The sequence below is a fragment of the Morone saxatilis genome, unplaced genomic scaffold (genome assembly GCF_004916995.1).
Source record: "Morone saxatilis isolate NCDOM2014 unplaced genomic scaffold, NCSU_SB_2.0 Contig9, whole genome shotgun sequence".
In the NCBI taxonomy this organism is placed as follows: domain Eukaryota; kingdom Metazoa; phylum Chordata; class Actinopteri; family Moronidae; genus Morone; species Morone saxatilis.
In genome coordinates this window covers 21,849,070-21,862,015 of record NW_023340268.1, presented here as the reverse complement: position 1 = coordinate 21,862,015, position 12,946 = coordinate 21,849,070, and the positions used below count along the sequence as shown (strand labels likewise).

Genomic DNA, 12,946 nt, shown 5'->3' with positions numbered 1-12,946 from the left:
CGTTTTTCTGTTGCATTTGTTTTATGTGTTTTTTGGTTTTGCATCATTCCTGTGTTTTTGGTTTTGCCGTTTGCAGCACGTTCGCCCTTGTCGGCCACCATAATATATCACCTTAAGCGTTTTTTTTTTTCCTGCATTATATACCAGACAATATTTAAGCATATCAGATAACACAAATGCTGTGTCCGTTACGATGCCAATATATCTGCGTTAGGCCAGTATTGGCCGAGAATATGACCCGATCAATATATTGGTCAGGCTCTAGTTGGCACCTTAGCTGAATCGATTAATTCAAGTTACATTTGAAAAAAACGTCTGAATCGATCGAGATTTAAACTACGTCACTTGTCTTCAAAGAACATACAAAAAAAGAGTTTATGAGACAAGCAGGCTAGTAAATAACAATGTGGAGAATATTCTATGACTCATCAGCAGTTTGATTACATTGCATAACAATGTTATTTCACTGTTTAAACATACTGAAATGAAGTGGCAGGCTGTTTGTATGATCTCTAGCATAAGTTTCCCCATAGCTGTCACACTGCACCTGTATGGGAGACTGTTGGCTATAAATCAAGAGACCTGTTATTGGCACCTCTCTGACACCATCTTGCTCCAGAAAGCAAGAAATATGGTCTCATATGTGAGCTGAAACTAAAATACCTGCACAGTGAGGTCTAGACAGGTCTAGGTCTAGGTCAAGTGAGATCCCTTTTTTTTTTTCTGACATTGGAACATGACTCATAGAAAGTTGATTTGCCTTTGTCCAGGTGATGTAAACAGACTGGATTCATTTTGTTTTCTTTTTTTTACAACATTTCTAACATTGGCCTTAAAATCCTCTTGACTATAGAAGCTAACGATTGTGCAAAATGATTGCAGTTGGCTCATATAATTGTGATCAGGCCTATTCTTCAGTCCCCCTCAGCTCTATTGAGCCTTTTATCATCTTTCAGCTCACTGTTTTGGTTTTTGGCCCACAGCTTTACTGTGTTGGCTTACTCTCACCATTCTCAGTCGTGTTGTTTATAGCTTCAGCACTCTTTTAAATAACGCTCTGACTATCTGACTAGATGTTATCTGTCCAGCACCAAACAGCAGGCAGACAAAGTTGGAAACCAGTTGGTGAACATAATAATTAATAATAATATGTGTTGTGGGATGGGTGGGATGTTTTGGATGATTATCGCAAATATATATTGTGAATCGTGATTATTTTGGCCAGTATAATCATCACATGACATTTTCATATCATCCCATGCCTGGAGTTGTGTTACAGCTTGATTGTTATTTCGGGTTTAACATACTGGTTGGTAAGATACAAATATAACAAACTGCATATTAAATGTTTTTCTTTTTCCTGTGTTGTTCAGGGGTCCCTTCAGTGTGGTGAGAAGATGCATCAACAGAGAGACGGGGCAGCAGTTTGCTGTCAAAATCGTAGATGTGGCCCAGTTCACCTCCAGTCCTGGACTCAGCACAGAGGGTAGATATCACACTCTCTCTGTTATGTCTCTGTGTCTCTTACTCACTCTGCTGTTTTAAGTTGCCCATGAATATCATTGGTTATTATTGAAGATAACTGCTTTTATCCCTCCCACTCTGTTACACAGTAAACGTTAATGCAGTGAAAAGGTCAGATGTTTGTCCTTGTTTAAGTAAGAGCCTGTGTTCTTTCTCTTTTAAACAAGTCCACGTGCTCTTTTCCACACAGACCTACTTCTCATTCTTTCAGCTCCTCCCTACCACACTTGGGAGTTTCCCAGTTCAATCATAGCCTTCTGCTGTTGTCTTTGGGCTGTTCCATTGAAGCAGTTAATTATTAAACCATGGCTAGGGCACCTTGAGAGTAATTATTCAGGGAAGAAGTATACTATCCCTCCACTGTTTCTACTTTTTAGAACATTTTTAATTTTAAAGCTACAGTAGGTAACTTTTATACAAATAACTCTTTGTCATGTTTGCTTACATTTCCACTATATCCTGACAGTAGTACATGAGACAGATAATCTTAAAAAAATCAGGTTCCTCTGGCTCCTAATGGTATTTGTAAGAATCCAGCAGGCCGAGAAAGATATAAAGACCCTTTAGGTTGGAAGCTTGAAGGAAGTTGATTGTTGAGTCTCATTCCCAGGCTCCCAAAATGGGACCGATACTGATTTTAGAGGGGAATAATTCACAATATAGTAATTTATATAGTAATAAATCAATGGCTTCAAGTTTCTCCTTGACATTAGCGTTCTAGGTCTTAGTGCCTATAGCTGTTATCAAGGGCTGCTGTAAAAGCAGGCTGTGAGGGGTTCAGGAGGGTTTATGGGGAATATGAGTCTGTTATGACCTTTATTAGTTTTATTGTCTGTTCCTAGTCTCATATCCCTCTCTCTCCTTTTCTTCCTCAGCTCCTCCCGAGTTCCTACAGTGGCCGCAGTCTGTGTCCAAACCAGCAGGCGGCAGTGCTGTGTTCACCTGTGTGGCGCAGGGCGTCCCTGAACCTCACCTCATCTGGCTGAAGAACGGCAAGGTCCTGATGCCTGGGCACAACGTCAAGCTGACCAATAACAACAGGTAGGTGATGATTTACAGCTCAACATGACCAATTCAGTGTGATCCTGAAGGGCCAGTTACTGACCAGTTCCTTATGCAGCCTGCAAACTGAGATAAATGTGATTTTTACCATGAAAAAACATTTACCTAGACTTTTAGAGAATACTGTCCTATGGCTGGTTCAGGCATAAAAAGAACAATACAAACATCTGAGGAATGTATGCTGACTACAAAGTCAAATGCTACATAGTCAAATACAGTGCTGTCATGACAGTGTTGTCATGAAAATGTAGATGTCAGTTATACACAGATATTTAAAGAAAAAAGAAAAGGCACAGGCCATAGTGACGATTTGAAAAGCAGGCAGCAGATACGACAAGCATTAAGAGAGACAAGACGAAACAAAGCAATAGAACAAGACACGTGTATCACAGAGGTCTGGCATGGGACTGGCTTATCTCAGAGGTCTAGGATCTGAAAATGTGGGAAGATTTCCTCTATAGCAGTATTCTCAGATGCAGGTTTTGGTTTTCTATAAAAAAAAACAATCTGTGTCACCTCAGATATACAAGAAGGCAAGAGAACATTTTTAGCCCTGCAGTTAACCAATAGACCACAGGGTGGCAGCACTGCACAGAGAGTGTGGAGGTACTGAGCCTGTTCGACCTTGATCAGTGTGGTCTGTGATTGAACAATGGCATAAAATCAAATTTCATTCATCTATTGGAATATTAAATAGTGTCTATACTGTATATGTATGAATTATAACATGTTTGCATTTATATAATTTAAATATACTGTATAGCTGCGATGTGTTCAACTTTCAAATATTTACAACAGTCACTGTTCAGTTCAATGTTTTGGTGCTGATTTCTTTGATTATTAAAGCTGCAGTAGGTAACTTTTATACATAAAAAATGTTGTCATGTGTTCTGACAGTAGTGCAAAAAAAAAATCTGGTTCCTCTGGCTCCTCTTAGTGCTCCTAATGGTATTTGCAAGAACCCACCAGGCCTGAATGAAAACAACCAATCAGAGCTGAGAAAGAAAGAAAGACTCTTTGGATTGGAGGCTTGAAGATAGTTGATTTTTGTGTCTGTATTTGACGCCTCGGGTTTATTTATCTGACCCTCCATATACATATATGTATATAGCAGTATATAAAGTATACATTGTGGTATATACAGTATGCACTGTGGTGTCTTGTAGATGTGACTAGCAATGAACTGATGTAGCTGTGTTGTCTGTGCAGCACTCTGGCTCTGACCCGTATCAGCTCGGAGGATGAGGCCATCTACCAGTGCATCGCCGAGAACAGTGCCGGCACCAACCAGGCCAGTGCCCGCCTTGCCGTGGCCCAGGCTAAAGATCTGCCCGCTGCCCCCGAGGGCCTTGCAGCCAGCGCGCTGTCCACCAACGCCCTGCAGATCACGTGGAGCGAGCCACCCACCGACGTCACCGACAGCATCATCGGATACGTCCTGCACATCCGCAAGATTGGAGGTGAGTATCAGCAAGCTGTAGGAGGATAGCAGCTGAAATTCAAATTAGATGATGTTATAATGATAGCTAAATCTAAATTTCCGTGTGTGTTCGTGTGTGTGTATGATTCAGAGCCCGACAGTCTGGAGCTGCAGGAAGCCATCAGTAAAGGTACCTTCCAGCATGATGTGAGCAACCTGGAACCAGCAACCACCTATTCCCTCTACCTGAAGGCCTACTCTCCTCTCGGAGCTAGCCAGCAGTCCCACACTGTGGTGGCTACAACACTAGGGGACGGTAAGAACGCGAAAGACTGACAAAAACCAACTCCTGCCCTGTCTCCTGATTCATTTTTATATTATATCACAGTGAATGATATTGGCCATCGTCCAAAAGATAAGAGAATATCAGTGAAAATAGCTTAAAACAGTGAAAAGATTCTTGTTTTTATGTCTTAATACATGTCTCGAGGTGATCTTTAAATATGAGATGCTGGACAGTACTGGTTTAGTTAGTGTAGTACACACCTAAATCCACCTCCTGTCAGCTGCTGCACTGGCCACATTTTGCAACCTGCTCTCTTCACCTCCTTAGAGTACAGTCAGTACTTGTTTTCTAATCTTGTCTAATCTATATTTTTCTGTCCTCGCTCTCCCTCCAGTGCCAACACCTCCCACCTTCTTCACCAAGGTGGTGAACTCCAGCGCCGTGCAGGTCCTCTGGGAGCTCCCCGCTAAGGCCGGCAAGGCTGAGGGCTTCAGGCTGTCCTATCGCAGGGTCCCCCACGCTGCCTTCCAGGGACCGATCCAGCTGCCCTGTCTCGTCAATGCCCACACCATCACTAAGCTAGGTGAGTCTGTGTGTGTGTGTGTGTGTGTGTGCGAGTGCATGTGTGCGTGCGCCTACCACCAAGACTTCTTCCACTCCTTGTCTCCATGACCAGCCAGCAGCATCCATCTCTTCCCCATGTTTGTTTAAACAGCATCGCCTCCAGACTCGATACCTGTAACCATAACAACACACTCATCTCGGTCACCTGCAAAACAATGATTGAATTAAGTGCAGTGGCAACCTCACAAATAGAATTGAGACACAAGACATGAGCAGCACAGAGTCATTTGATTCTATTTCAATGAACAGTAACACCTCTCTGAAAGACCAAAATCTGACTCACTTACTGTTGATTATTTGGTGTGCAGTAACAGTCCCCACTTTCTTCTACTCCCATATAGAGAATTATCCAGTTTGTCGGGTGTATAATTATCCAAAGGGCTGTCTCTCTTTGCTAATCTGTCCATCAGTACATGTTCATTGTGTTTTGTACTCTGGTTGGTGAAAGTGTCTAAAGTGAACATGCCAAGTAGTTTCCTAGAAAGTTATAACTAAATTATAACTGTAAATACAGACAGCATTTAAAATTATTTTTTGTCATGTGTTCTGACAGTAGTGCAAAAAAATCAGGTTCATCTGGCCCCTAGTGCTCCTTATAGTATTTGTAAGAATCCACTGGGCCTGAATGAAAACAACCAATCACAGCCAAGGAAGATATAACGAAGCTTTGGGTTGGAAGCTTGAAGATAGTTGATTGTTGAGTCTCATTCCCAGGGTGCCAAAGCGTCTGTATTTGACACCCTGGGAATGAAACTCAACCATCGACTAGCCATCGTCAGCAGCAAACGGTTCTCCAATACTCCGAATCCGTCATTTAAATAGCAATGCACTAGGTGAAAAACAATCACAAGCAGCCTAAAATGGATAGTTTGTTTAATGGGAGACTGTAAGAGTCGTTATCTGCGGGAACGAGACCAATATATGATGTGGCATCACACAGGTTTTATGCGATTTGGTCTTGGTTTCTACAGGTGTGTGCACTTTGCTGCACCAGCAATACAATAACCAGTGTGTAGTATGAAAGAGTAACGGAGTATGATTAACGGTCTGGTGTGTAACATTTACGAAGCTCTATTGACAGAAATGGAATATAATATTCAATAATAATAATAATAATAATAATATAACTATTTTCATAGAAATCATATATATATCATACCTTAGAATTAGCCTTTTAAATCTACAGACGCCATGTGTTGCATTCTGTGGAGTCCGCCATGTTTCCACAGTAGCCCAGAATGGACAAACCAAACTCTGGATCTAGATATGGTTGTTCGCATTTCTTTTGCACTAGCAAGGGGAGGGTGAAGCAAGCAAATTGCAATCTGTAGTTACACCAGTAGATGCCACTAAATCCTACCTACACACTGGACCGACACATCCTCGCAAAGACACAAATCATTCCACTTTAAAAACCTGACTGACTCTGTGTGGGGCCCTCCGTTTCAGAACCGGGTGCTGTATATGAAGTCAAACTGGTGGCCTACAATGGAAACGGGGAGAGTGACTGCTCCAAGAGACTGGTGTCACTGGCAGAGGAGGGCGTGAGTGACCCGGCCACTGGTGAGTATGATCACAGATTGGGTGCTGAAAGTGACTCCTCTGATTGCACCTATGTATGAACAGTGGTTGTAAACATGTTCTGATCTTGATTAAAATTAATAATGAAATAAGTTAAAGAACAGCATTTCTGGAAATACATCTATACAAAAAACATTACACAAGTGAAGGATAGGGAACCTATTTAGTTCATATATTCATTATGGTAAATGGACTGTACTTAAATGGTAACTTGAAAATGGACCTGTACTTATATACTTCCTAGTCTTTCGACCACTCAATGCACTGTAGAGCTCTTCTTCTCCAGATAACAAAATAAATTAACTTGTGATCTCAAGATAACAGCATTTTTTTTTTAAAACCTGTTGCATGCACGGCTGTTCTTGACTTCTATAATAAGATACAAAACTCCAAAAATGATTTAACAGTCCGTATCAGAGAAAATGGGATTGGGAAAGACATTCAGGCCTAGACATATCTGAGAAAGATTATCATAATATACGGGTCAGACTGAGGCAAACTGCAGCTTCTGGTGAGACTGTTTTTGGACAAAATCTGATATTTTGTGACTCCAAAGCAGAAAAAAAGAACAGAAAGAGAGACTGCTGGAGGTGGTGTGGTAAAAATCTATTTTCCCAGCTCTTGCTCTTAATGTTCTTTTGTCACATTATAAGTGGGCAAAATCTCAAATAAATGTCTTTAAAGCTCCTTTGGCTGCTATAAGAGCGCTCTCACACTGAAATGGCTGCAGGCAGGCCTCCACACAAGGACCACCGAATGCAACTGTGAAATTAAGTGTCTAACCTTTGACTTTGGACTATGAGATCAGCAATATGTAAAATGGAAAGAAATGGAGTATATATGTGCCAAATGCTAACTTTGGCTGAAGCTCAGCTTTTTTCCATCATGAGTATGTTCCTTATTAGCGCTTTGTGTTTCCAGGAGGGAAAAGTCTGTGTCAGTGCAGGGATGGAGAGGCCTCTCTGGGCAGCATTGTCATCGGCATCCATATTGGCACCGCCTGCATCATCTTCTGTGTTCTCTTCCTCATGTTTGGATACCGTCGTAGGTAAGTGCAAATACATTGTACATGCTTGGTACTAGTATATTATAACACTGTCAGTAATTCTTGTTAAATTATAATGCAATCAATTATCTATTAGGTTTACTGACCAATAGTGAATAACCATGAATTGTTAGCTATGTTAATGTAAACTAATACAGAATCTGTGCTCATAGCTGGAACCTGTTTACAGTCTGTTTTGCAGTAAAGGGACTCAGGACAGCTGGTCTGTACCGAGGGACAACACCGGACACAATGGCATCCCTAAGGATGGAGGAAACCACCCCAGAGTGGAACCAGTGCCTCAGGTAGTCACTCAGAATATGCCAGTCAAAGCTTTTTCTACTTTACTTAACCATTTCATTTATTAAGTACAGTTTCGTTACATTTTTAAGTATTTGTAGGGTCTAGAAACAAAACATTGCATTTAATTACAACTAAGTAAAGTGTTTCTTTGGCTCAGAAGTAATCTAGTGCAGGGGTTTTCAAAGTCTGAGACTGTGGGCCTCCCCTCAGACATAGCTTGGAAAAAGACGGCCCCTTACTTTACTTGCATAGTATCGCTCAATTCCTCGATGCCTATGGGTTTGTGATTCTTTTATAATGACAATTGAGCCAAAACAGTCTAATATTGCTGACAACACCAAATACATAGAATATGATGACATGCAATGATGAAAGATCACATGTTTTAGGTAGTAACAAGAATAATGCCATACTGGACCTCAGTCTATAGTTCAGAAATACTGCTTTTGGCTCAATAGCAAAGATCAAACTTCCAGGCAGCAGCTTTAGATCCCAGTGTGGGCACTCCATAAAATACAATGTTTGTGACTAAAATCACAATTAACAGTCCCCTCAGTTTGAGATGTGGATGACCTTTTAGATAAACAGATCAAAATCATTGCTAATGATGGACATCTGTTCTGTTTGTACATTTGGTCAAAACAAGTCCATCTAGAACTGCAGTCAGCATCTGTCACATGTAAGACTCCTTGAAGAACAGCAGCTGCCAATGTTTGGTATTACATCCATCCATCATTTTGTGTCTTGACAAATATTGACCCACTGAAGTATTGGATGATGTCTGATGCTGTTCCATCCATCTGTCATATGACACAATGTAATGACAACATGTAATGAACTTTTTTGTGGCCATTTTTGACAGAAATTCAGGGCCTGTAAGATAAGAGATAAGAAATAATGGCCAAAATCACAAACAATTAGACTGAAAAAGAACAAACTGGAATGTCTCTCTAGAGTTTTAGTTAAGTGAAAGTCTCCGTAAGAAATTGTTAAAGTGACCTCTAGGCTCCTCCAACATGAGGAATAGCCTCAAGTAACTGCCTTTTTAAATGACCATTCACAGATGGTTATTGGGAATTCTCAAATGGAGTTTGCAGAAAAAGCAAAAAAAAGGAAAATTGTATGTAAATAAAAAGTAAAACAATTTTTATTTCTCAACACTGTAATGGTGACGTAGTGGCAGACCATGCATGACTGTAGTACCCTGTTTGTGCTTGTCAACTTGTCAAATATTTCCGTACTTGACTAATATGATTCATTCTCTTTCTTCTCTCTTGTCTCCTTTCTGTCCTGCTGTTGTGACTTTTCCTGTGAGCAGGTGGTCTGTCCAGCGCAGTGCCAGGTTGTCATTGAGCAGCACATGGCAGGTTTGCCTGGCACGGGCACGGGCAATGGCTAATACTGGTCAAAATTATCAACATCCACATTCCTGTCCTCCCCTCCAACAGTCTGCTACTCAAGTAGGAACCCCTTAGCCTCCCATCAATGAGCACCTTCCATGATCTTTGATAGGGGTAAGTCATAGGTTTAGTCTCCCCAAAACCTGCTGCTAATAACCTGAAAGTAGCCTACACAAATCTGCTCCCTTGCCACCCCAACCCGATGCTCCACCCTTATCTCAAACCAAAGCTTACTGCCTTTATTGCCTGTGCACGTGCACATGTGCATGTAGTCAAAGTCGTCAAAAAGCATTGCCACTGCAGATTAGGTCCTGTCACATTCTTTTTGTGTGTACACCACAAACACATGTCACTTTTCCAGAGGGAGTCTGTTCCATAACCAAAATATTGTATTCCTTAGACCTCCTCTGGTAAGCTGACATGTGAAGATGTGTACTATGGTCCTAAAACCCAAATGAAGCCAAATATTCTCACATGACTGGAACATTCCAGTTAGTCTGTTGTGACAGAACTCTTGACTTTGCCTTCAGTTCCTCTGCAATAAGAAAGGGAAGAAACATAGCGGCCTTTGTGAAAGCCTTATGGAGGTGAGAGTCTGACTAGAAATGATTGTCTATAACCATACAAGCCATTTAAAAGAACCATGCAAACATTACTCAACTCAACCTCACCCAAAAGCTGCACACCTCCAAAGAAAGCTACCTCAGTCTGACAAGAATGTCTGAGCCATAGTTGGGCCAATGTTAGCCTGATGATGCTGCTTGTGCTAGCCTACCTCAACTAGAAAATGTCCTGAATCCCTTTCCCTTGAGCCACTACTTCTCCAACCAGTGCCAGTGCCAGTGTACCGTGCCAGCCGCCAACCAGGCCAGTCCAGAGAGTGCTCAGCAGGATGACTACCATGGAGAGCGTAACCGTGGCAGAGCCTGAATTCCACTGCCACAAGCCTTACTGTACCAGAGATCAACAAGAGCCTTAACAGCCGCCTCTTCAAGCCAGGTCACCTTTTGTTTCTGTCAATATGTCCAATTTTGGCGGAAATCTTCAACGATTCTGATATCAAGAAGGCCATGTAGTGTTCCTCCTTGGTTGTTCTTTCTCCATTATGTGGTTATCCACAGCTTTCAGATACCCGCAAGAGCCCATCTCCAAAGACATATTTGTGCAGAAGATGTAGCTCATGGAAAATATGGAAATCAAAGAGTGCTTTGTGAACCTTTCAAGCCATGCATTCGATTTTTTTCTATGAAGTCTATCAGAAAGAACAAGTTCACATCTAACAGGTTGCTTGTTTGATTCGCACAAACCTGATGGCATACTGAAGATAAGCCAAAAAATGACTGAGGCCACGCTGCCGAGTTAACTCTCCAGATGCCAAATTGGTCGCCCTGGGACCTCGACGACACTGAGTTGGCGGCTAAAGAAGTTTTAAGGGGATACTTGCCTGAACGCACGGATGAGGCTTGTGTTTCGCCATGTCAGCCTATCCAAAAAGTTCTTCTCTGAAAACCAAGCTGAATGATACCCAAAGATGTAAACATTTTGATGGTTTTCTTTATTTTCCTTTAAAAGAGAGATTACATTTACTTACAATTTTGGATTGTTCCCGTTTGAAAGGGGTCACCTGTGTGTAAAGTGCTTTAACTGAACCCAAGCCAAAAACATTTTTCTCATGATTTCGTTACCATTTTTTTAAATGATATCTTTCATGTCCTTTAGTTTGGAAGTCATTGCAGGTGCATCCCTTCAACGTTGAACTCTATTTTTGTTGATTTAAAAGTGACCTAATGAAGATGTCAGATATTTTGAAAGACTTTTTATGTCAATATTATAAGGGATACTATCTTCCTTTTTTAAAGTAGTTGAATCCTTGCCAAATATTTAGCTATTGTAAAAAAAATATGTAACCAAATACCTCTACATTTTTAACATTCATACTTTACCTTTACAGTTCCTCATAACCAAAGCACAGAAAAATGCTTGTGAATGCGATAATATACGTGTGTGAATGGCTAACAGTGGGTGAACCTTGAGGGCAGCTGCTTTGAGAAGGAACCACACTTTTAGATTCAAAGTTGCCTTCGACCCAAGTTGTTTATACTTTGGTCCCCAAAGATTCATTACATTTTTTTTTTCTTTTAAGAATAAAATACATTTTTATTTAATTTAACCATATGGACAACAAGACTAATAATAAATAAATTAGCTAATGTCGGCTTTTTATCTACAAACAAAGACACAAATCTTATGTTGCCACTTGGCTTCGTCCAACAAGGAAAAGTGCACTGCTAACATTAGTTTGCAGGCTAGATAGTTGCAGCTATAGAGCATTAAACAAATAAACCTCACTTGCAAATGTCAACAACAGTTATTTTAGATGCTAAATAATGTGATCCTTGTTATTCACCACTGCTTACAAAACACTGTCTGGCTTATATAAACTAATAAAAACTACAGTTTGCTCAATCTTAGATTGTCTGTGAGTGCCGTCAAACACTTACACCAGCCCAACCACTCTTTTATCACTTTTCAGTAATAAAAAAGTAACAATTTATTTAAAAAACACTCCGACATTGTAATTTCAGATGGACTTAAAAAAGCTTTCCCAACTGAAACATGATAAAATGCTTTAAACCAGGGTTTTAACAATGTCATTGCATCTTATGACTGAAGAAACCCATATATTATTGACCAAAAGTGTGTGTTGCCTCAAGCTTTAATGTTCCTCAAGGTTTATTATAACCCTTTATGAGTGTTAAAGGTTTATTCAATGCAGAGCAATATAAAAAATAAGTGCTTTCCCCCTCATCTTCTTTCTTACACAACTGAGAGCTGTTAAACCAACACGATACCAAAAAGTGTATTTGATATGGAAGACCTAAAAAGTCAATGTGTTTTTGTAGCGTAAAGTGTGTAGTGGTTAAACTAGTTTTTGAAATGGAAAGCGTTTGTTGCTTCTGTTTGGAATAATTCATTTGTCTGCCTCTTTTCATTTGAGTCTTTCGTTCTTCCTGCTGTGCACAGGAAAAGTTGCCAAAAGAAATGTTTACTTTGTTTGAAAGTTTATTATTGTTATTATTATTATTATTAGATCTCATAACATTAATTATGATAATTTCAAATGTTTTCCTTTTTTTGACATGTGTAAGGATGATATGAAAATGATTGTTAGGATTACTTTGTGATGGTCTTTGCGCATGTGATGTGAGTTTTTCCAGAGATTTTCGAAGCCAAACTCACATTCTGCCCCGAAGAGCCAACGACTAGAAGAAAGAGAACTACAACAAAAAGAAGAAAAAAATTGTAGGAAAGTAGAAGCTGGCTGCTAGTACCAATGAGAAACAATGCTTTAATGATAATAAGTGCTTCTCTGTTTGCTAAGCTTTCCACTGGTGTATTGTAGCCAACTGAAAACCTAAAGCTTTAACCTGTTGTGACTGAGGTCCCGTCCTTAGTCTTTGGCCAAAATGAAAAGGTGTGGAGGTAAAGGACTGACTGTAGATGGCTGCAGTCGGAAACAGAGACCAAGTTGTGACTCGGAACGTTTTTAAAGTACATTTATTTTACATTTTAATGGAATACGTTCACAGAAAAATTATTTTTAATGGGTTCAGTTCACACAAATGACAAAAGAAAGTAGAATTGAATGGAATTTCTGTAGCTTTAAGCTGCAGTAGGTAATTTTTATAAAATAACTTTTT

At 40.2% G+C, this 12,946-nt stretch overlaps 1 protein-coding gene across 1 annotated transcript in view; it reads left to right on the top strand.

Annotated features, from left to right (window-relative positions):
* si:ch211-57n23.4 (immunoglobulin superfamily DCC subclass member 3) overlaps positions 1-9,307 on the top strand; it is a 52,827-nt gene extending 43,520 nt beyond the window's left edge. The window contains exons 9-16 of the mRNA XM_035681011.1: positions 2,400-2,565; positions 3,796-4,046; positions 4,158-4,322; positions 4,687-4,875; positions 6,366-6,479; positions 7,419-7,545; positions 7,733-7,847; positions 9,164-9,307. Coding sequence (XP_035536904.1) covers positions 2,400-2,565; positions 3,796-4,046; positions 4,158-4,322; positions 4,687-4,875; positions 6,366-6,479; positions 7,419-7,545; positions 7,733-7,847; positions 9,164-9,244 — 1,208 coding nt within the window. The 3' untranslated portion in view covers positions 9,245-9,307. The remainder of the gene's footprint in view (positions 1-2,399; positions 2,566-3,795; positions 4,047-4,157; positions 4,323-4,686; positions 4,876-6,365; positions 6,480-7,418; positions 7,546-7,732; positions 7,848-9,163) is intronic.
* The last annotated feature ends 3,639 nt before the right edge of the window (positions 9,308-12,946 follow it).